The sequence below is a fragment of the Ursus arctos genome, unplaced genomic scaffold (assembly GCF_023065955.2).
Source record: "Ursus arctos isolate Adak ecotype North America unplaced genomic scaffold, UrsArc2.0 scaffold_33, whole genome shotgun sequence".
In the NCBI taxonomy this organism is placed as follows: Eukaryota; Metazoa; Chordata; class Mammalia; order Carnivora; family Ursidae; genus Ursus; species Ursus arctos.
The window spans coordinates 23,453,000-23,477,813 of record NW_026623019.1 but is presented as its reverse complement, the minus strand read 5'-3'; the positions used below and the strand labels follow the sequence as shown (position 1 = coordinate 23,477,813).

The 24,814-nt window shown below is 45.2% G+C and overlaps 1 protein-coding gene across 3 annotated transcripts in view; it reads right to left on the bottom strand.

Moving 5' to 3' along the window:
- Positions 1–24,814, bottom strand: part of NTRK2 (neurotrophic receptor tyrosine kinase 2) — a 319,588-nt gene that overhangs the window by 129,831 nt on the left and 164,943 nt on the right. For 2 of the 3 annotated variants that reach the window (XM_044391113.3, XM_057305572.1), the window contains one exon: positions 8,001–8,189. In XM_044391113.3, the coding sequence (XP_044247048.2) occupies positions 8,001–8,189 (189 nt within the window). Of the gene's footprint in view, positions 1–4,084; positions 4,129–8,000; positions 8,190–24,814 lie in introns of those variants that run through there. The other variant, XM_057305573.1, reaches the window with a different exon arrangement.

The window sequence follows — 24,814 nt, the reverse complement described above, 5'->3', positions numbered from 1 at the left end:
CACGTTAATACCAACACTGAGATACTTCCTATGTCATCCTATTGATAGAGGTCCCCTTGCCAGAGCCCCTGTCTAGGCCTAGATGCCCGAGTCACGAGAAGAGGAAGTCTTTCAGGATTAAAAGTCTGGAGAGCATTGGGCAGCTAACTCCATCAAGTTTAGGTATGGCTGAATGACTAAGGGACATTCCAACTTATCAGAGGCCCTTGCCCAGCATGGGGAATCCTGGGTGGAGGAAAGGCAGTCCCTAAATAATGAAAAACATACTAGAGCCTGTCTTATAATCTTAAGAGATTCAGCGCACTCAGGTCCCTGAGAGGAGCTGGGGGGCTAGGGCCGACAACTAGGGGACTACGGGAGATCATCTGCTTCAGTTGAGCAATAAACTGCATTTGGAGTCATTGACAGTGTTGACCCTGAGCCAGCGCTGTCAGCCTGCCTTGGCAGAACAAGGAGCCTCTTCCTTCCAGAGTCTTCCCAGCTCACGACATGGTACTCATTTCCTCTACAACCCGCACCATGTGAGAGCTGAACACCTCTGGATTTAGGGTCCCTCTAGATCACACCTGAAGTGGCCAGCCATGCCCCCCAACCTATCTTAGCCTCCCCCCTCCCGGTACCACCAAGTAAATAGGAAATCTGAAACTGGTGATAATATACCGAGCATGCTTCCTGCAGACTTTCCAGCACAATCTACCCAGGGTGAGCCGTTACTACAGAACTATGACAAAAACGAATAAAGGCAGAGGCAAAAACAGACTGTATATCACAGGACATTAAAAGGATATTCACAGGACTGGAAAGCCATACATATATTCCAACAATATCAGCTGCGATCTCTAACTGTTGGACTTACAGGTGATCTTTTATTTCATCCTTATTTCTTATGTTTTCCAAATGTCCTACTGTAACCTACCTTATTTATTTTTTATTTTAAAGTACCTCATTTTAGGGCACCTGAAGGCTCTGGGGGTAATTAAGACTTAATTCTGTCTTACCAGCAGAAATCATCAGGCTTATATCGCGTAGGGTGACTGATCCATTGTGCTTTGCCTGGGACTGTCCTGTTCCTAGGAACCCCCTCAGTCCTGGTGGTCCCTCGAACACCCACATTCCTTTTTCCTTCAGGCACAAGGACTGCCATCCAATTTTCCCCTCTTTGAGGAGCTCAAGCATTCAGAAAGACACAGCCTCCTCTCAGCAAAAGGGAGCAGGCTCAGAGAGAGGGCAGCAGGTATCCAACATGGATCCCCAAGAGGCTCCCGCTTAGGGGCTGAGCCCCCCCAGCAAGAAGGCCTTTGTGCTTGGCTATCAGGTTGAACGAAGAAGTAGTCCTCCCTCCAGTTCTTTCCTGTCCGTCGTATGGTGCAAATGCATCTTACCCGCTTTTCAAGAGAAGTGACAACGCCCAAGGAAAAAGACAGTCAAACAAACGAGCAACTACATCATCAGTGAATGTAAGGAGGACATGGAGAGCCGGCCTATGGGTAAATCTGAGAAGCAGCTCAGCCATGGTGGGTTACCCTCTCAGACTAGTAGAGTGAGTAAAGACGGAGAAAATCTGCGCTTCGCAAAGAGAAAACCTGTGCTGTTAGAAGAGCTGCCGTACAGGATTGAGCGTCACAGCCCAGCCAAACTCCCATCGTGCCGTGTCTGCTTAACCAGAGGGAGCACTCAATTGTTCCAAGCATCTGGGTAGCAGGGGCTTCTTAGAAACATAAGAGGCTCCCGTGCATTTGTGTTTGCTGAGCTGGCCCCGGTCCACAAGCTGCTGGCATGTGCAAGAGTGACCAACCGGAAACCAAACTGGGGGGGTGCAGCTTGATGCGATTCCTCCTGCTGGTTACCCGCGCTCCAGTGGGGCTGGGCCTTGGGACATACCCACAACGAATGCATGAGGATCCTGCACCTGCTGGCATGCTTCTGGGACATCACGGATGAGTCGGTGAAATCGGAGGGCAGTGTCTGGCGTGGGGGGCATGCATGGCTCCGTCTCGGCTGCCCAGTGGTGGGGAAGTAAAAACAGTTCTGAGAACATCAATGTGAGTGTCTCCATCCATAGTCGTTTTTCCCTTCTAGCCATTCAGTGTAGGCTTGGAGAGGTTTCTCTAGAAGGTCCAGATATCCTATGACCAGCTGGCATTTCTTTTTTGAGAACAAATAATATCACCCAGGGGTCAAGTGCTAATAAAATGACGTCTCTTATCTCACTTAGTAGTAAGTGTGCTTGGAACGGGGTTTGCTAACGAATCTTCATCTCGGTGGAATTTGTAGCATGGCTTACATTTTAAATGTAATTACCCAGCATGTTTTCATTTCCTTTCTTCTAGGGAACTCAAGTTGCTTTTTAAAGCATTATTTGATAGCTTCTTGCCATCTCCTCTGGAGTTGAAAAGAGAATATGATATCAAGCTGTTCTAGCTAGCGATGGGGAACTATGGAACCAAGAGAGAGACAGAATTAGACTGGGACCTACAGATTCGAGCCATGAAGACCCCCGAGGGACAAGTTGTCAACCCAGTGTGCTGTAAACGAAGCGGTTTCTAAGGGTCCTAAAATAACTGCATTCTCCCTCCGTCCTAACACTCACGCTGGGCAGAATGGGCTAAGCTGATTTGTAAAGTGCAGGTCACAGCCTTCAAAGGGATACAAACAGTTCCCAAAGCAGCTATTACTTGGCCGATTAAATGCTCAGAAGAAAATATACTTTTGAAAGACAAAATTAATAGGCAAAGATAGAGAAGAGTACGAGAGCAATTATTTCTACCTGCTCTTAACTCCTGTCCCTGACCATCGAAATGGGCCGCGGACAGACACAGGTTGCAGTGAGGCTTGAAGTAAGCCCAGGTAACTCTCAGGACCCTCATCCTTTGATCTAACAAGCTCCTGGGGTCCTGGACGTCATTCAGAATGTGTGCCCATGTGTAGTCAAAGTAATGTCGCAACTATGTTCAAAACCTCTGCAGTTCTGTGAAAAATATTGCCTCCAGGCCCCCCCTTATTGGCAACACGATGATGGTGTGGGTATGGCAGTTAAGGGGAGCAGGAGGAGTGCCCTGTGTGATCTTTTCACCTACAGTTAAACGTGCTCCCTCTCCTTACTGTGTCTTCGTTCCCTAATCTTAGCTGGTCTATGAATCTGTGCTTATCTACGTAATTGCCTAATAAGCGTGGAACCAATGAGGACACACACACGTACACGCACATACACACACGGATGAACTCTAATACCTGGGGAAGTATGGCACACTGCAGGAACTCAATAAACACCCATTCTTCATTGGAAGCAGAATCAAAGGGAAAAAGTCAGGAATTCTTTATGTGCTTCTGCCACAGGGAGTCACAGCCCTAGGTACTCATAGAGGGCATGCACTACAAGGACAAACACATACCGTTCTTATTTAGACATAGCTCTAATTTAATTCTGGCCCCAGGTCTAGGACCCTAGCTAATTTCAAGGCTGCTCGAGGAAAGACACACATTTGGGGATGACACTAAGTCTACAGCATTTGTTTTTCTTGCACGGGAAGCTATAACGCATTCCCACCCTTCAAAAGAACCCCAGATTGATGATTCGGGGGTTTTGCTGGTTAGTCTTTGTTTGTTTGTTTGTTTGTTTCAGCTCAGAAGGTGTGTTTCCATTGTACCCTGTCAAAATGTTCCCCAGCAGTCAAGGAGAGGATAGCACACGACTGCCCTCGAGCCGAGTTTGTAAATCCTACCGGGAAACCACCCCATGCTGTCAGATGACGTGGTTTTCAGACACGTCTACACAGGCTAGTTGAATTAAAGACCAACTCCAGACTTGATGTTGCTGAGCTCCTCAGCTCCATCGTGCCATCCTGATTGATCGAGGAGATGGGTCTATATATAGTTAAAGTGCCATAGGACTTTGAGGGATTAGTCATTAGAGCACACTGCTTTCTCTTTGGAAGGCAACTTCTTGCTTGACTAGGTTATGGAAGCTAAGGAGTGACGTCAAGATGTTGTCGGGCCAGAATTTGCAGATAACCATAGAACTCTTCTCCTCCATCAGGCATGGATTTAGCCTCCTTTAGTTCCTGCAGTGACATAGGAGCCTCCAAATACCAAATTATTATCAGGCGGTCTTGGGGGAACCTCTGGGCCCTGCAATAAAGTAGACAGACTTGCTATTGGAAAGTGCTCGGGAGCAATGCAGCCCTGTTCAGATTGCTCTAAAATCCTGCAAACCATCTCTGGACTCTTTCAATGAATCCGCTCACATAGCTCCTGAGAGCGAAAGAAAAAGTACTTTGGGGGTTATAATTGATTGTCATCTCTCACCTAAGTGATCTTACACATCATTTAAAGCAATCTGGTTTGATCCTGTTTGTTTGTTTTGTTTTGTTTTGCAAAGCAAAGCTATGCAAATGGAAGCTGTGTCATTTTGGACAAGCCACTTCTGAGCATTCTATGTAAGATAAGGTGTATTCATTGATCTTAAGGTCTAACTCAGGGGTCACAAACAGATGGTGGACTAAGGACCAGCTCTGACTCATACAGAAATAATTTACTGATCCCACACAGGGTTTTAAGTCTGAGGGAATTCATATAAAAATAATAAATGCTGTTCTTGCTGGAAAAATGAGAAGATCTCATGGCCCATGTTCTAGTAAGGCCTTCACTATGCCACCTCATCTTTCCGACCCAGCCTGTTTCCCATGTGACCTGCCTGATCCTATAGGTAATTAGGGGTTAGGGCACTTGCTCTGAGCCAGTCTATCAGGGTGCGCTGTGATTATATGATTATATCTGTAACCACTGGTGTTCCCAACAAGACTCCCTGAGGGCAAAGAACATGCTACCATCCTCACCAAATCTCTGGTCCTTTAGCATTGTAAACGTGCGGTGGCTAGTCAATAACTATTTAATGAATTCAACTTTACCTTCTATATTAGATTCTTACAATTTGGTGAAATGAGATGGGACCATTCCTGGTAAGATCACACATCTATTCTAAAGCCAACATCTGTGAATAGCATGTAGATTTAGGAAAAAGAAGTGAATATGCTGGTTTGGGGTCCATGCCTCTAATGGTGGTCCAGACATTGGTGGTGTCCTAACCATGGGGCATTTTGTTTTAAGTATACGATACAGTCCTAAACTTGTTCTGAGATCTTAAATTTGTTTTTCAAATGCAACATATCCCACTTCTTGGAAGACCGTTTCTTTAGAGGTACTTTGGAGGTTAGTTTGTAAAAATATTCAATGGGAATCACTTGATTGAATGCTAAGCTCCCCAAATTTCATGGGCCTATAGCCACAAATCTCTCTGTATGTCAGATCTATGTATTTTTAGATATTTTAATTTCTGGATGACTGCAATTAGACATTCAAAGAAATGGTTTTTTGTTTGTTTGTTTTTGTTTTTTTGGGGGGGTCAAAAGCTTTTTTCTGCTAAATTGTTATCTAAAGATGGTTAAGTTGGCTAATATATTGTTTAAAATATGTCTAACAAATAAACTACTGTTTTGGGAAGTTTAACAGGAGGAGAGCTAATGAAAAAGGCTATGGTTCATCTTAACTTGTTATAAGTCTATTGGTAATTAATATTTCAGTAATACATAACCACATCTGGTCAACATCTGGCCAACAGCAAAGGTACATCATGTCCTTTGCTATGAAAGAATAGTTCAACAGATAGAGTTCCTACTCTCGAGGAACTTACAGTCTAACCTAAATAAGACTACAGAAACTCATACACAAGAGTGGTCAGACTCAGGACTTAACAAGAGGCAACAGATACATTGAAGATAAAGGAAAAAATATGGGATAAAGAATGACATTTAAGAAAGAACAAAGAGAAGGAAAGAAGCAAACTGCTCCTTCATTCCCATTTCTTTGAAAAAGACTCATGGAAGATGTGTGATGTTAAGTGTTCTTAAAATTAGGAAAGAGCATATGGCTTGATGCCTGGAAGAAAGAAAATTTCTTCTGATGTAAGATGCTGTGAGTGACTGAGAACACCGAGCCGGGTAAGGACCACTGGGTAGAAGGGACCCGCCAAGACTTTATAAGGAAGGGACAGCCAAATGGAGAATCAACGGTCTAGAGCCCTCTGGTGGAGGACAAAAACTGAGAGGAGGCTACAAGTCTCCTAAATTTGCTTCCCATGCCTTCTAAAGTGGGGGGGGGGGGGGGGCATAGAGTGGCTGAGCCACAAACACAAAACTCTCCTAAATAAACAAAATGTACTGAAAAACCTTTGAAAAAATCTCCATGGACTCTAGATTAAGGAAACCACCTTGACAAAGTGTCTGTGAGATGTCTAAGGGCCAAAAGCACTTCCAGATAGAACTATAGACTCGGCAGCCACTTAGTCCACTTTCTTTTTGGTTTTCATTTGTTTGTTTGCTTTCTTGCACGTTGGTTCATTTTCTCTTGTTGGATGTCGGACTGATGCTACTTGGTTAGTCAACTTTGTATCTCCCCATTGACAAAGGAGAAAAAACTTCGGGGACAGGTTGATTTTCGTCCACCTTAACTATAATACAGCTTGGGCTAGCTGAAGTTTGTCACATAGCCTGCTACTGATGGTGACAGGGCTGTCAAGAGACTCTTTCTAGGGAGCACAATCAAAATGATGACAGATTCTCCCATCCTAGTACCCTGCGTGGCTTTATTCAATATTTGACTTAGGCATGTAGGGCATTTCAAGGACCTTTGGAGGATGTTTATCTCTACAAAGAATGCACATTTTAAGCAGTGCCTCCATGCATCTTGTTCACACAATAAGGACAATATTAGGATTAATAATACCTTGATTTCAAACAATAACTTTTTATTTCAAGAAGCTCAACATTCCTCATATATGCTATTCTATTTATCTTGTCATATTGCATATTCAACTGAAATCTGTGGTGGGGTCCAGTCTCACACATTACAAGCTCATAATACTTTTCTTCCTAATGATTACATTCAAATCCAATATTCACCGTACCTTGGGGTAAATTTGAATGAATAGAAGAAAATTACAGGTGTTTCCTTATATATGAAAAGATACTCATTGCTAACCCCTTTATCCTATGAGTTCTTAGTGGAAAGTCAGTCCCCCAAATCTAACTTTGCAATTGTCCCACCTTACTTCTGCGGCAAGGCAGGAGAACAGTGTTTAAGGAGTAAGAACATGTGAAAGAGACCGAAGATGCACAGTCATCAGTGTCAGGTGAACCCATGGGACCTAAGCCACCTGATGTTCCAGCGCTCATGGTCCCTTACTCACGTATGAAGAAAGGTCTGCACTTCCAATGGCATAAGCCTGTTTGTCCACTGTTGTTTTTATTTTTTGTTTTCCATAAGGCCGTGCTCCATTTTTTATATTTGAGCGGTGGCTTTAAAGATAGGATAAGAGTCTCTGAGAGAAATCCCAAGCTTCTCAACAGAGGCTAATAGGTTAATCTGGTTCTGAGTAGTATAGGTCACTGCACTTAATACGCACATCATCTGTTGTGATGTCTCTTTGCTACTGTGTCATGACAACAAATCTCATACAGGGAATAAGGGCTGAACAAAGAATACAGATCTACCTGAATTGATACCACTGTGTGCAACACAGCACCTTCCTGACCACCAGCACTATATTTTTTAATGACTTTCAATAAATCAAATTTAAAACCCCCAATCATCTGTCTTTTGTAACTGATAAATATACAGTCTAATGATACTTCTGGTTTCTGTCTCTATCTTTTTCAAGATAAGCATGCCTTGATTCCAACTTCATGGTGACAAATGGTTTTGGAAAACGGATCCCAAGAGAAGTCGGTATCTGCCCACAGTTCCAAGCCCAGCAGGACACACGCCCTGAGAATTCCATAAGCAGCAAACTAAAGGATCCATTCCATAGGCCCAAAGCCCCATGAATCCTCAGACATTTCACTGCCCCCCTCCCCTCAGTCATCCTCGTCAGGCACTCTGATAAACACGCTGAGTGATATCACTACGCAGCAAACAGGCCAGTAAGTATAAACAGCTGTACTTACATGTGTCTGGCTTGAGCTGACTGTTAGTGATGCCAAAGTACTGGGGATTTTCAATGACAGGGATCTTGGTCATTCCAATAATGACGGCATCGGGGCCTCCCTCTGAAGATGATGGGGTGTTACTCCCATTGGAGATGTGGTGGAGTGGGCTGGCAGAGTCATCGTCATTGCTGATAACTGAAGCTGGGCCTAGAGTTGGACAAAAATACATATTCTCTTGTAACTTTGTAATGTCCTCGTTGAGCTATAATTCACATACATAAAGTTCACCCTTTTAAAGTGTACAACTCAGTGGTGTTCAGTATATTCAGAAAGTTGTGCAGCCATCACTATAATGTGATTTTAGGACATTTGGATCACCCCAATTAGCAGCCACTCCCCTGGCTCCCCACTCCCAGCCCCAGGCATCTACGAATTTACTTTCCGTCTCTATGGATTGCTTTGCTGTCTCTATGGATTTATTCTGGACATTTCACATACATGCAGTCATATAATATGTGATCTTTTGGAACAGATTGCTTTCACTTAGCCCACTTTTAAGCTTCATTCATGTTGCGGCATGTGTCATTACTTTATCCCTTTTTGTTGCCAAGTAAGATCCCATTGTATGGATATGCTACGTTCTGTAGACCCATTCATCCGTTGAGGGACCTCTGGGCATTTCCACATTTTGACTCTTACGAATAATGCTGCTATGAACATCTGTGTACAAGTTTTTGCCTGGACATACGTTTTCATTTCTCCTGGGCAGAATTGCCCAGTCATGTGGTAGTTTTCTGTTTAACATTTTGAGGAACTGCCAAACTGTTTTCCAAAGTGGCTGCGCCATTTTCTATTCCCACTAACAATGTGCGAAGGTTCCAATGTCTTGACTTCCTTCTCTGGAAAGTTAATATGCAGCTTTGCTCTCTGTTCTCTGAACATCTTTGGAACCCTCGCTCATTGAAACTCGCAGCGTGAATGCGGGATCCCTGTGCCCCCATATACTGAAAGGTGTACTAGCAGTTCAAAGATCTGAGTGGCTTTCTCCACTCTTTGGACAAGTCACTTACCTTTTTTATACCTCTACGTCCACTTATATTTGTAAAATGTGCAAAGGAATATCTGCTTGTTGTTTTGAGACTCGTGATAGGGAAGTGTATGACAAATTTAAAGGTGTTTCATGAGTATGAATTACCATTAGGTATTACTAAATAAGCTTACAGCTGGCGGACTAAAACTACATTGGGTGGTCCTATGGCTATTTCTCTCTCTGCATACCTGGATAGCTGCAACACCACTCTTGCCTACAAAATACTTTCATGACAATAACAGATCAAGCCCATGCCAAAGTTCCTGCTTTGCCTTTAGCCCTAATCTTATCTGTAGATCATTCCATGGATGTCTTTATACTAACGCAATAACCATTGCATTTTTCACACAAGACTTAAACTTTCTAGTCTCGAGTCTAAAAACGTGTATGCCCATAAACACCGTGTCCTGTGTCTTGTCTAAACAATTTATCTATTGACCACTAAACCCATCCTGTCTGCAAACAAAACCAGACGCACAATGACAAAGGTCTATGTGAAAGCTTCAAAACAATTAAGGTCTCGCTGGCTCATGATACACACTCTATACGTGAGACATTAACACCCCCCCCAGACATATATTACACGTGTTTCTGCAGTGTGCTGAGTGGATGCAGGGTCCCACGGAAGCAGACTGCAGGCCACAGCCGCTGGCACAGGCCAAGAGAATCATCGGAGGGAAAGGTAAGGAGGAAAAGCAAAAGACAGAATCGAGTATCAGTCAAGGCAACCCTGTACCAAAAAAAGCCTGAATTGCTACCTGCTGAGGAAGGGACTGTGCTTTCATTCACTCACCCAGATTGCGTGTTTCCACACCTCCATCCTTCTCTACCCTCTCCCTCTCAGTTAATTAACGATTTCAGGGAGAGGCACCGCGATTCTAAAGACAAAAGTCATTGTGGCATACATTCTTGAACCCCCTATGAAAGATACTGGTAATCCATGCTGACCTCCAAGATGCATTTTCCCCCTCCAAAGGGGATTATCACAGTTTGCAGTGATAACAGTGGACCTTCCCCAGCTAGCTACATCTTAAGCAAACTATGCAGGAGGCAGCCAACTGCTATTATAGGTAATTTTTAAAGCGTCTTCTCAAGGGGATGTGCATTTCAGTTGCCTTTAATGATACACTCTGGCTTAATTCTGCAGACAAGTCCTCACACAGCCAAGTTAGAGTCTGCAGAACACTCAAAGCACAAGCAAGCTCGCTGGTTGCTCTCGTCCTGTGCCTAGCTCACCGGCATGCATAAAGAGTGGAAATTCTGCCAAGAATAGCTATAAAGACAAGTTCTTTCCAATATCCTTAACCATCCCTGTTTTATGATTTGCTTCCTGACAGGCCTAGATCACCCAGAGCTTAAACCCAGAGATGGAAAATGGAAATGTGTTATGTTAGGGTTTCTGCATCTTGCCAATAAAACCTTCCCACCCCTGGCCCCTTGCTGTATTCCTGGCGCAGCTGTTCCCCTCCCCCCCACCCTTCGAGGTTCCCAAAGCATGCTACTGCCTCTGCTCCCCAAGGGGGGTGCAATCAAGGTGGCACATTTCTCAACGTTTCCCCCCAGAAAAGCAGGAGCTGTCATGTGCAAATACTGCGCCTGTTGTCAGAAGGCCGGCGATATTTGCTTCTGGAGCCCTGGCAATAATTAGAATGCGCTGATCCCAGTTGCTTTCTTCTGCGACTCTCCCCTGGCCCAGGTCAGGCTATCAACATTCCTACAGCATTTAATCACTGCGGAGCAAGCTGATATCTACAAGACAATGCTGAGATTCCTCCAGGAATTCAGGCTCTGATTCCTCTGCCAGGGACGCAGTAGAGCGCTTACTTGCAGAATCACAGCTTTTCTTCAGTCCACCAAAGGACACTCTTTCCTTCCCTTGGTTTCTCAGAGTAAAACCCCCAACTCTGAGGTAACAAAGCCCAAGGGAATGGGCTTTCTGCTTGGGGACGGGGTGGGGGGGCGCTAAAAAGTTAAGCATAAAGGTCATTCTTCAAAAGCCTTTTCACTTTGCCAGAAGGTCCTGTTGACAAATCTTAGCAACGCATAAACCTTAGCGATTTATCAAGTGGAACATTAATTCAAGTGCCGTTTTCTTCATCATCGGTGTTCTAAATCCTGCAAGACTGATACGGCTGGCAAGGTGGCAGGGATTCAGCCCATTTTTCTATGAACATTTTGATCTAATGGAGCGCAGCGAAGTTGGGAAGGGGGAAAAGCTCTCAGCAGGGACAATGAATGTCTATATAATTTGACAGCAGGCTGTCTGCGCCTACCACGGATGTGTCACTGTGCGTCTCTGCACCAGCTAGAGGAGACACCACAAAAAGACAGACAGACGAAGAGTCAGGGGCACATCACAGCGTGTTATAAGAAATTCATAGGAGGGTTTGAAAAAAACGTCTTCTAACATTAATAAAAAGTTTTAAATTGCTGGGTATGTGCAACTTGCTAAGTTTGGGGGGCGATAGTTCTAATTACTGAGCTGACAAATATGAGCTCTGCCTGGAAACATTTTTAGCCCGTTTTTATTTTAATTTGTCTCAGGTGCAAAGAGGCATTTTTCTTTCAACAGAGCTGCTTGGTAATGTGTTCTGCACATCTGACTTACAGACATTTTTTTTTAAGACTTATTTATTTTAGAGAGAGAGCGCGAGCAGTGGGGGGAGGGGGAGCAGAGGGAGAGGAAGGGGGAGAGAGGGAGAGAATCCTAAGCAGACCCCTAGGTGAGCATGGAGCCCCCTGCGGGGCTCGATCTCACAGTCCTGAGATCACAACCTGAGCTGAAACCAAGAGTCAGATGCTCAACCGACTGCGTCACCCAGGCGCCCCAAGACCTGCAGACATTGCTAAGCCTCACATTTGTTTTCCCACAGTAAGAACTGCTGAAGGTCATCTGGGAAAAGAGTTTTCCTTCTCTCAAGACCAACGATGTCTTTAAGGTAAGGCGAGAGACTAGGGTTCTTGAGCCGCTGTATCGACCATGCCTTTTATTTTCTGTTTCTGATGCTTCAGCATCCGGGCCCTCACTGACCCTGAAGGAACTGCCCTTCCCAGAGACAGCCAGCTCCTCGAGATGGTAAAGAACTTGCCAGAGAGTGGAGCTTCCCTATACAAGCCAACCAATGCCCGTCTGCCCTATCTACCAGGCTGTCCTAGTCCGGGCCACTCTCCGCCTGCCCTATCACCCCAGAGCCAGGCACCAGGCCACCGAGGACAGCCTGGCTGGCCCAGAGCCTGCCTAAGTTACTCAAGCCAGCCCATCCGAAACCTGCGTACCCTGCCTCGCCCGTTCCCCCCACGGAAACCACCAAAAGGCTCTGTGGCCCAGCGTCCTCCCCTCACTCCCCCTGCCTCCTGACCGACCCCGGTGCTCCCTCTGGGGTCCCCCCACTGGGCTGTGGCTGCCCTCTTCTCTCAGGAACGGTGAGTAACACACTGTCTTTTCCATGGCAGTCTCTCTCTGACCTGTTGGCCTCACCAGACCCGAATAATAATAAAGCCTCCATTTTAAAGCAGCAGCGCCTCTGATTGACCGCGGCTCAAAGCCCAATTCTGAAGAAGAATTCTCTCTGCTGTGGCCTGAAAGGGTGAAGCCCCGTGTTTGATGTTTTCCAAGAATGCGCACCTCTCAGCAGGGAAAACTGGCCTGGAACGTGATGACGTGGTTACAGCGATCTTCTGTTTAGTGGCGAGAAGACCCCATCTCACAGCGCTGTTGTGGGAGAGTTTATTACCCTGCTCCTTCTGCCTCCTGCCCCCTCTCCCCACCCCCTACACATACAGAATACAAAGCCTTAACACGGGGCACATTTCCGATTTCCCAGCAGGGCACTCTCCAGGATCTTGGCAAAGTGACCGTGATCAGTTGTATCTGAAACGTGCCCCTGGGGGAGTCGCCCACAAATCCTGAGCTGGTTGAGTTTAAATGTTCCAATTTGGCCACATGTCTATTTTCGCTTTGCTAGTTAAGAGCTTTTACCTTGGAATTCATGGGGCTACTTAAGGGTCAGTTACTGATATCAGGCTCAAAAAAGGAAAGGAAACAAAGTTCCTTGCACGGAGGGGATGAACACATATGGGGCAGATGGCTCAGGACCGGAAGACTCAGTGACACTGGTGCATTTCCCGTACGTTGCAATTTAACCTGTAACCGACCTTGCTACCAAAATATACAAAAATATAACCGACAGATGCCCAGGATGGCCAGATTTGGAAACACACATGCAGGATGTAAGACGGTTTGTCTTTTTGTGCTTCCTAATGGATTCCTGTTCATTGTCGCCGTACCCACAGAAAGTCCTGAACAAATTGGGGGTCTCGGGAGATCACACCTGATTTCAATCCCAGTGATGAGCCGCATTATGTGCGCTCATTTGGTAAGCTACAAACTCTGCGATTGTCAGCGCACAGTCTGAATGCAAGGAGCAGAATGCAATCAAGTACAAATCAGAGCGTCTGGACGTTGGTCTCGTTTTGAAAGAGAAATGGTCATAAATGAACAGCTGATTCACCAATTCAGAAATGTATTACATCTCGGCCAATGGAAGAAGTTAAGATCCCCACTTGTCCAGCCTTGACTTGAAGCCAGCTTTGCTGTATGTGGAGTTTTAGTGCCCTTGTGTTTTATTTCCTGAACCTTCTTAAAAGCCCAGCAACTACCTAGACCTGGAACAACAGCTGGCATTCCTCCTAGGATAAAAACATTTCAACTTCAAAAATACCAAACCATTTACTGAACTCAGTTAGTGAAAGTAATGCCTCTTCTGGAAAAATCCTAGTCCTCTTTCTTCAGCAAATCAGAAACAAGGAACACAGAAAATTAATCAAGGGGCCAACAAGTATGAAGAGGGGCTAAGGAGTTGCATCCGAATCAAGCAACACAAACTCGTTACTTATCCAAAGAAGGAGTAACTACTTACCAACACCTTGTCTTGATTTTACTTTCCCAAATCCAAACCATGAGAAATCTGAAAACCACAACAAAACATAAAATAAACTTCGAAAAAGAAGCGTAAACCAAGGGTATTCAGCAGTGTCCTCAGTGAAATAACAGACTCTCTGAAAAAGCTCTATTGGGGACCAAAGCTTCCTCTCAAACACCTGGAAACTCATGCTTGAATTTTTGTGTAAAGATTTATTTCCCATCCTGAGAACATGGACGTTCGACTCAGATAAGATACAGTAGCCTGTCTTCGAGAAAAATGGTCAAAACCCAGAGTTAATGGCTCTGAGCGGTTTTCTCTCTCTCTTCCTTTCTTCTTCCTAAGTATCGAATCATCTAACTAAGCTCTAGGGGTGAAAATACACAACGCATTTGACAAATGCACTACGGTTCTCAACCGCAGCAATGTGGGAAAATAAGAGAAAACAGATCTTTTGTGAAGCAGAGACAGACAGTAAGAAAAAAAAAGAACATGTAATCCCATGGGAGAACTGACGCTTGGGCTAGATGGGGATTCAGGAAGAAAAAAAGGGATCTTGATTCTACACGGATTCTAGCACTGACTTGCTGTGTGGCGATGGGCAGTTCACAGTGGCTCTGTGCCTCTAGTAACACAAAGCTCCACCAAGCACGTGTAAATAAAGATCTGACAAACGGTTGGAGGTCCTCCAGGGAATAAAGCCACAGTGAAGTGCCTATTTGTTTCCTGAGCCTGACTCTTCCCCTCTACGAAATTTCCACTGGGTTCAAAGTGAACTCTACCCAGCAGGGAAACCCCAGGATAAGAGGCGGATAAAGGGTAGGAAGCCCAAATACGTAACTGTTTCGCAGATCTTCAGATCTACAGTGATTTTTGCAGGCAGTGGAGATGGAAAGTTGTGTAGAAGAAGCCAATTTATGTGAAAGAATGTATATGAAAACTCTTCGCGTGCTCAAAAATGCCTCGCAAAGTTGTCATCAGGATTACTCTTTTTTTCCAGTATAAGTTCACCTTCCCCTGGTAGCCTATAACTTTGGCTCTGGAGCCAGACTCTAAGGCGGTTTTTACTTCTGATTGATATTCCTCTGAAAGCTTCCTTCCAGGTTTTAGAAGACAGGATCTAAGGTCTGGCCTCTGTCCAATGCCAAATAAAGATCCCTTTGCACAGAAGACAGTGACCCTCATTCACTGCGCCCTTAGTCTAGGGAGGCAGGGCTGTGCCTGTGGCTTTCTCAGTTACCACTAGTCCTTTTGAAAACGGAGCGTATTTCTTACTGATCAATTTTTGTTTTTTTTTTATTTGTTTGAGGTACATAGTTTTCATTAAATAGTAGAATGAATTTTTTAAGACTTCCTTTTCACTTGAATATTTTTTTTCAAAATTGTTCCTATCTTCCAGAGAACCCACCGAAGGACACAATCCCTCACCGACTCTACATTTCCGATTATTGTCAATCATTATAATAAACATAACTGCAAAGGGACATCTGTCTACATTTTAGGTACATCCACCCCCACTTTCAAAAATCATTCCTTCAACATAAATCCTAGAAATGGAATTCCGGAGTCCAAAGGGATGAAAAATATTAAGGTACCCAACCCATGTAACTCAACTGCTTTGCCACCATATCCGGTCTGACTTTTACCAACAGTGTGTGAGAAGGTAGGAGTGTATTTTCACACTTCAGTCAGCGGGAAATCAAAGGGTGAAACCATTTTCTACTTCCATCCTGCCATTGGTGCATCTCCACCTAACTGAACAGAAATAGCAAATACTCCCCTCCCACCTTTGCCACGCGAAACGCCTCATACCCCATGTCTGCTTGGCTGGCGTTGGGCGTGCAAGGAGAACACAGATATGAAGAGGGTCAGAGCCCCTCTGACCTGTCCAGATGTATTAATTCACCAAATGACTCCCCCATGCAAGACCCTTCTCCCTTCGTCCTCAGCCAGACCCTCTAACACACCATCCTCTGTTCATTGGCAAGGAACTGAGACTCACAGGGGCTGACAGACTTAGCAAAGGTCACAGCACGTAGTAACTGAGGAGACGCAAATCTGGGCTTTTTCATTTCTTTCACAGTTGCCTTTCCGATCTTCCGAAATGCTTAGCCCAAATTAGCCAAGGTTGACCACGGTACAGTCAGGATTCAATTTTCTATATAGAAAAGCACTACATGTAGTCATTCATTCTCACTTGTTGATTCAACAGGTGTGAACCTGTGTAAAACCTCGGAACACGACAGATTCCATCTGGGGACGAAAACCTCATCCTGTTTTTTGAAACAGGAACTACAAAGAGTTATTGAACCAAGCAAAGATGTTTACGACAACACAGGGCTGCCGAATCCACATTCTGGATAAAAACTGGACAGTCTGCAAAAGATGTTTTCCTAGTAATTGACATCACGTACTCAGAAAACAAATGTCATTACATCTTCCAACCATAACTTTTGGAAAACCAACTCGAGTATGTTTCCTAACACTTCTGCCATCTGCAAATAAAGACCCCAGCTTGTACTCCTCAGTGGGGCACAGTTGGGGTTGCTACCTGAGTCTGTGCTCCCCAAATTACAATTCTAAGACCCTCTCCCGAATGCTTGTGTTTTATTTCAGTTCTTCCGTTCTTTCTTGGTCAACACAGGTATAGTGGAGAATTCAAAGAAAAATGAGTGCCCTCCTTTGGGCCTGCCCTCAGGGGGCTGAACTTAAGGATTAGCTATCTGAGAAGTGTGTCCAGGGTGCATGAGGACTCAGAGGAGGAGCATGTAATCCAATCTAGGGGAGGTGGGCAAGAAGAGTTCTCTGGCTTCTGGGTAACAGATTAGAATTAGCCGAAAAGTAGGGAAAAGCAGCGAGGGATACTATCACTGTCCACTTATAGCTAGAGTGGGGAGCTCCGTATGTTTCAAGGGGGTGAGACATCTGGAAAGGGTAGGAAACTGAGAAAGAGAAGCAAGGGCCAGGCCGAGAGTTTGGGTTTTAGAATGAAAATTGCAGGTAAGTTCTAAACAAAACAAAACAAAAGGAAACACCCTTGGGCCAAGCAGTAACACGATCAAGCCGAATTGTGGAAAATTCACTTTTGCCGTAGGATAGAAACAGGATGGTGAGAAGGAGAGACTGAGGGCAAGAGACCCATTAAAGGAAGCTTCTAGAGTCATCAAGCCATGAAAGAGCTGTGGCCTGAACCGGGTCCTAGGGAGGGGGCACAGGAGCAGGAGATGGCTATCAGGCATATTTAGGGGAATCAGTAGGATTTGGCAAGTGATTGCACGTTGAGGGGAATATGGGGGTGAACAAAGAAGGTTTTGGGGTTTGGACAATAGGACATATAATGCTGCCGCCCAGAGTTCTGCAGGAACTCAGAACTCAGCTGAGTGACTAATCTAAGAACATAGGTGTGGGGCACAAATCCCAGATAAGGCGTCTCTGTGGAGAAGCATCCAGGGTTTGGACCTTAGGTCTGGAGCTCGGGACACAGGCTTAAGGCCCAAGCACTAGAGCTTACAGTCTAACGGGAGAACGCAAGCTGGATGCCGTACCTGGGACGCATTTCTTGTTGGGCAAATAAAACACCCTCTTTTACAGGCACAAATGAAAGGGCGTCCAACTGCAGCTAACTCTTGACAAGTTAAATTCTAAATTGCTAAAATATGTCTAAGTTCTCTTTAACAGTGACATAATTATTATGAAAGAGAGAATAGAATCTTCTTGGCCATTGCCCAGATTTCTTGGAAAATGTAAGAGACCAGATATAGCAAGGTCACATTGGTCCTCTCCCCTCCTCCTCCCCTGGAAGCTGTCCCTGGTTCGATGGGTCTCTCTTGATGGATTCAAGCAGTAGTCTTAAGACCTTAATACTAAATTTCACCAGCAAAATTCTCCCACAAGGCCAAAAAGAAACAATTTCTCAATTTCCTGTGATGTTTCACCCATTGGGAGTAGAGTCCTGCCAAGCATTCTTTTATTTTCTGTTTAAGAAGAGACACTTTATTCACTGCAAAATAAAGGGCCCCTTCAAAAGCAAATGTAGCTGCAGTGAGCTTAAAGGAACTTCTCTTTCCGCGATCTAGACTGACAAGGACTCTAAATTGCGAAATTAACCAATGAAATCCTTCTCATATTGGAGAAAGTTCAATCTTCCTTGACCAGAGAAGGAGAATGTAGAAAAAAAATAACGCATTAACACATTAATAACTCTAAGAGGAGATCCAAAATCAATGGTAATAAAGATTGCTTTTCAAATGTCTCTCAAAGGAAACAGCTAAAAGGTAGGGGGCTGGAAAGGAGTATTTAGGATACAGGCGAGAGAGTCACGGGCAGGAATGTGAAAAGGCAAGGTGGAAGAAACCCGATCTTCCCCTTGGGTGCTGACTCACACAGACTCTACTTCTGATTGTCAGAACGGTTCTGATCTCCAGACAATGCAGTTTCTGGATTTCTTTTTTTCTTTCTTTTTTTTTTTTCCTCTTTCTAAGTTTCAGAAAAATCGTTTCAGTATGTTAGGAGAAAAATCAGCTTTTAACTTGGGAGAAATTAAAATTCGCTGTTTTCCAATGTAATTTCTTTGTATCTTAAAGCAAGACTCACAACCCTCCACCCCCCAAAAAAGCATCTCTAACAGTGTAAAGGGAGCAAATGGGGAAATAAGATCACTGACAGAATGTACTTCACCTCCAACTTCCTGTGGCCACACCCACTCCCTAAAGGACCCATGAATGAGGAGCCTCGGAGCTGCCTTTCCCCTCCAGGCAAAGTGTGAACCAGACAGCGTTGAGCCCAGAGTAGACACTCAGTAAGTGAACGATTGAGTAGCCGAGTGCCTGTCACCCCAAAGAACCAGGAGGACTGGTCGTCGGAGGGGAGGGGAAGTGAAAGCAAAGAATCACTTTGTTGACAATACGATCATCTCCCTTTCCAACTGACACATAATCGGAGTGAGTAAGAGTTTATTTCAAATGAATTCCAGCTCTTCAGAGCACAGAACTGTGGAGTCTGTGGCCAAGATTCTACTTCAATTTAATCTTAATCTTTCACTTAAAGACACAGGCTTTGTCTAAGTCCCATCTGCACAGGCTAGGAAGAGGGTTTGTTTTTAATTCACGGGTTCTGGACATCATGTAAAGGGTCCTCCTGCCCAATCCTCGTGGGCTCCATCCGTTTCCCTTCCTTCAAATCTCCGAAGTGACTTATCATATCGTAGCATTAAACACCTCCAGTGTGACAAATGTAAAAAAAATATTTATGTGTGGTATTGTGGCTACAAGTGCTAATTGTCCTCTGAAAGCTTTATTTCCTGGGCCCACAGCTAGGCTACATGTTCCGAACTTCCTTGAGGTTGATTGTGGTCATGGCATTAAATTGTCACCAATGGGAGATGAGAGAGGGATGGGTATCACTTCCAGGCCAGCCTGTCAAGACCTCCGGTGTATGTCACTCCACGCTCTTACCCCTTCCTATTTGTCCACACTGTATACAATGCTTACAGCAAACTTGGAAGTTAGGACATGAAGATAGCAGAGAAGTTCTCTGCTAATTTGTATTGTTTTGCAAGTATAGGCAGTGTAGAAACGGAATTATTCTCCCTGACACCCAATGAAGCTGTTAATTCTCCAACTGTCATCCAGATGCAAGAGATAAACTATTGTATCTGAACCATTACCCACTTCGGGACTTAGTTACTACGGTAGGGAGCCTTTGCTAACTATTGTAATAGACAAAGAAAAATACATCTATATATTTGTGGTGTTATGAATGTCTCCATGACTTCCCAATCCTGCGTCACAAATTCAACATTTGCATCTTTCTAGATCAAAAATCCACAGATTTCACTAGAGTTTCAAAGGGTTCCTCACTGCAAAATGCCGAGAAACACTGAAATTTAAATAGTTTTTTTTTTTTTTTAGATTTTATTTATTTATTTGTCAGAGAAAGAGAGAAAGAGAGAGAGAGGCAGGCAGAGGGAGAAGCAGGCTCCCTGGTGAGCAAGGACCCTGATGCAGGACTCGATCCCAGACCCTGGGATCATGACCTGTGCCTTCGGATCATGACCTGAGCCAAAGGCAGACGCTTAGGCAACTGAGCCACCCAGGCGCCCCTGAAACTTAAATAGTTTTAGAGACAAAGATGTGAAGGCATAGGATTCGGCATTCGGGTTCTGTGTAGTTATGTTCCCTGCCTCCAGTTGAGTCTGGGTGCTGAGAACCATCCACTCTCTCTCAGCTGGACTCCCCCCCGGCCCCCCACGTGTCCTGCTCCACCCCCACCCCCCACCCCCGATCTCTTCTCCGTGGAGTTTCCACAGTAATCATTTTCAAGTAGAAATCAGACACCCGCATCCCCCCACTTAACCTCGTCTAGTGCTTTCTTGGGTTTAGTATAAACTTCTGCCCCTCGCTACAGAGCCCCGCGTGCCGTGGCCTCGGCCATCCCCTCTGAAGCTGCCACGCTCGCCTCTTTCCTGGCCCTGCTCGCTTTGCACATTTTCTTGCCTCCTCCCTGAGTCCTCTTCTGGGCTCTCTTCCCGCCTACCCACTGCTCAGCCCTCAGGTTTCAGGTCAACCCTGCACCCTCAGCCAGATCCCAACCTCCCTGCTTTCGCCAGAAGTCGGTGGCTATCTTAGACGAGGCCCCCCCAAAGCAGACGCTGACCCAAAGACCCCAGTGCAGGCGGGGAAGGAGGATGGCAACGGATGTCTTATCCAAGGGGGTGAACTGCGTGCAACTGGAGTTGAAATCCCGGGGGTCCCTGGGAGATGGTGGTCAGTGCACCTCAGAGTCATCCCACCCAGGCGGTGAAGGAGCCGGGTCGTTTACCCTCCAACTGCCATCTGCCATCTGCCACTGGCCAAGGGCTTCTGGTATGCAGAAAGCACCAAGGCAAGAGTCGTGGGCGCTTACAGCAGGACACGGTGGGCAAGCACAGATGGTGGACGCCGAGCGGGTATGGGTGCAACACCAACAGCATTTGCCACGGGGATCCTGTCTATGTAAAGGGCCTGGCACAGACCCTGGAGAAATACTTGTCAAACAAATGAAAACATTTTTTTAAAAACATAATAATAAGTTCAGCAAGTCTAATGAAGATGACAATATGCAAATTATACATTCAACATACAAACCGCTGTGTTTTGCAAATATATTTGCTACCCCCTGATTCATTTGTGGCACTCCAATGGAACCTCACTGAGGACAGAATTTAAAGGTGAGTGAGGGACGCCTGGGTGGCTCAGTCAGTTAAGCGTCTGCTCTCGGCTCAGATCATGATCCCAGAATCCTGGGATCGAGCCCCGCATTGGGCTCCTTGCTCAGTGGGGAGCCTGCCCTCCCTTTGCCTGCCACTCCCCCTGCTTGTGCTCTCTCTCTCTCCCTCTCTGGCAAATAAATAAATAAAATCTTTAAAAAAATAAAGTAAAGGTGAGTGATACTGAGAACCCAGGCATTCCAGGCAGGAGTGTGGAATAAAAATGTTGGACTAGATGTCAGGTGGGGGAGTTCTCCCTAAACACTGCAAGAAATGAACCGCATGACCTTGGGTGAGTCACTTCCCCCTCATAGGCTCTGCTTCCTACGCCATGAAGACAGAGGTTGAGAAAAGGCATTGAAGGACCATTCAAGCTCAAGCAGTCTAGAGTACTAATCATTAGGCACATATGACTGAGAACAGATTGCAACATGGCCTTATATAGCTTCCCCGAGCATGGGTATTTTGGGAATGTGAGATCATGTGCAATTTAAAGAAAAGCACTCAGTCAACTGGCCTAGATTTTCTCCTGCTAAATAATGCTCAGATGCTTTTGGGTCACTATATTCCTGTCTTGAGAGAAGGGCCTGGCTGTGCAAAAGCAATTTTAGAAAACAGTCCTTATTGAATACTTGCTATATGCCAGGAAACTTACGGGAGATTAGATATTACTTTAATTAGGGAAAATTGGTCAGCTTCGGTTGCTGCATTAAAACATTAAAGCAGACTAAACCTTTAAATCCTACAGACTTAAAGTTCAGAAGCCTCAGGTGGCAATAGATAACAGACTTGATTGGAATGTGGCAAAATGTCCCAATCCCATATTTCAAACACTTCACTTGGAGGCGGAAAAAAGGCCGACGACCTCCCTCTTTCATTTAGAACATGTGGACTATTTCCAAGAAAATTAACTTGGTCCACATCTTAGTCATTCACAATTAAACTGTACAAACGGTTGGCTTTTTTTTTTTTTTTTTAATCTATTGCAAATTCTAAAGGCTTTTCTTTCACAAAGGCGGTCTTAGCCTTCCCTGGGCCAGTAAAAAAATGGAACCTGGAATGCCTAATAATTAGTTTCCAAGCTGGGAGATCTGAGAAAGGCAGGGGCAACCTCTGTTTACCAAGAAGAGTTGCCAGACATGAGAGTTACATCAAAGCTTGGCCTTTCTGGAGGACAGCCCCAGGGAGAGCTCAAGATGCCCTATACGCCTTTTCCCCCCACGTGACCACAGGTGACGTCTGGTAGCACACACCCCAAATTTCCCTGTTAACGCAGTCTAACTGTTGGGTGAATGACTGACTGAGATTCACCCCAAATCCTCCTCTTCATGCACAGCAACGTTCCTAAGCACTCAGAGCAAGTGTTTGGGAGGGAAGCTGGCTGAAAATCAGGGAATCATCTTACGAGTGATATTAGGGGCCCTCAAAGAGTATGACAAACCCGTGGAGTCTGGCAAACACCTTCTGTCAAATTCCCATGAGCTTTCGTTTCCATGGAGAACCTAAACAATGACTCAGACCTTGGCTGACTTGCTCGGACCTGTCAGTGGTGCCCAGTTGCCAAGTGAGGCCAAAAGGAAGGCAGGCTCCGCTCTCCACTCTTCCGTCCGCGGCATGTGCCGCCATGTTAAATGCATTTGGAAATGCCTTCACTGTGTCTGCTGCATATTTAGTCACATTCATATTTAGCTTACATGATTTATATTTATATGCGTGTAACATGCAAATTCTTTTTTTTTCCTTTTAGTTCCTCTAAGCGAACCCTTGCTACAGCTAATACAAAGCACCTGCAGCCATTTTTCTGTGGCTGTGTTACGGAATTTGGGAGGGAGAAAGAGGGCGGTAGCATTTCCAACCATGATTCCAATATAGGATATTCTCCTCTCTCTCTCTCTTTTTTTTAAGATTTTATTTATTTATTTGACAGAGAGAGTGCACAAGCAGGGAGAGAGGCGGGCAGAGGGAGAGGGAGAAGCAGACTCCCTGCTGAGCAGGAAGTCTGATGTGGGACTCGATCCCAGGACCCTGAGATCATGACCTGAGCCAAAGGCAGACGCTTAACCGACTGAGCCACCCAGGCGCCCAGATAGTCTCCATTTTTAACTGTACTCAAATTCTTCCCTTTGATCTGGGAACGTGATGACCTGGTCAAGTCATCCTTCGGCACCTTTGGCTTTCTTTTCAGTGACCCACTGTCTCCCTTCCCATCCTTCCACCCACCTCCACACTCTCGAATCTAGCCAAGGTCAGGAAATGGGTAAGGCCCATACGATAGCTTAATTTTATTACTGTGTGATCTTCTATGAGGAAGCTTCCATAATGGAATAGAACGTAATAGGATTATATACACTTAGAAAGCTGGTTGTTGAATAAAAATAATTGAATAAAATGACCATAAATAGAACAAAATGAAAACCCATTGTTTAGGATGGAATGTCGGTCACACCCCACCCCCCTCGGTATCACTGGGGGTGGCCGCACACTGCCAGTGGAAGAAACCCAAACCCATATGATGGAACTGGATTTCTTTCTTTAGTGTATTCCCACCGAATGCCCAATGACTCTTTAAGAGCCACTGCTTTTCTGGAAATGAATCCAAATTGTCTGGTTAGGTCAGTGGTTGTCATATGGGGACGATTTTGCCTCCCAGGGGAAGGTCAACAATGTCTAGAGACATCGGGGGTCATCACAGTGGGGGGGTTAGGTGTGGGGTTTGTGCCTGACATGTTACAGGTAGAGGTCAGAGAGGTTGCTGAACAGCCAGTGATGCACAGGACGGGCCCCCACAATGACGCTTTAAGGCCTAAACCCTCAGTGGTGCTAAGACTGAGAAACACGAGCCTGGATCATGGGCCAGCAGAGGTGGAATTGATCCCCAAACCTTTTACCTCTGTTAAAAAGAAACCTTAGCCTGTCTACACTCACTGTCGCCAGGGGAGTTCAGTCCTGCCCCATGGTATTCCAAGATTCTTGTCACCAGGGTCCTGGCTGCCAGTGCCCTTCCTTCTGTTTCTCCAATACGTCATAAGAATCAGCTCTGATGTTGTCATTTCTGCTGCTCCCCAAACCAAAGAATGCTGTTCTGGCCCCACAACTGAGGGCCATGCAGTATGGACAGGAACTGGGGTTGGACTCCGAGTCTTGGGTTTGAGTCTTAGGCCCACCATTTCCTGACAGGCACTCCACAGTGACTGGGTCTCTCCAAGAGTCCCTCCTCGGAGCAAAATTCTGCCCTGGTCACCTGACAGGGCTGCTTTAGGATCGGATGGTGTGAGCTGATGTGTGTGAGCCCTCCCTAAACACTCTGGAATTATATAAACAGGTAAGGAAATAAGAAAGGCCAAACTCCTCCATGGCATTCAGAACCTTGTCCTGGCCCCATGACCAGGCCCCAGCTTTATCAATTAAGACACCACTGAAGACCCCCCAGATTCTAGTATAAACTGTTAGTTTGCATTCTTGAAATGAATATACCTTGAATTTTCCTATTTATCCATTCACTCATTTGGAAACACTCCTTTGACCACCTGATAGGTGCAAGACAGTGTGATAAATGCTGGGTTTGTAATGCAGA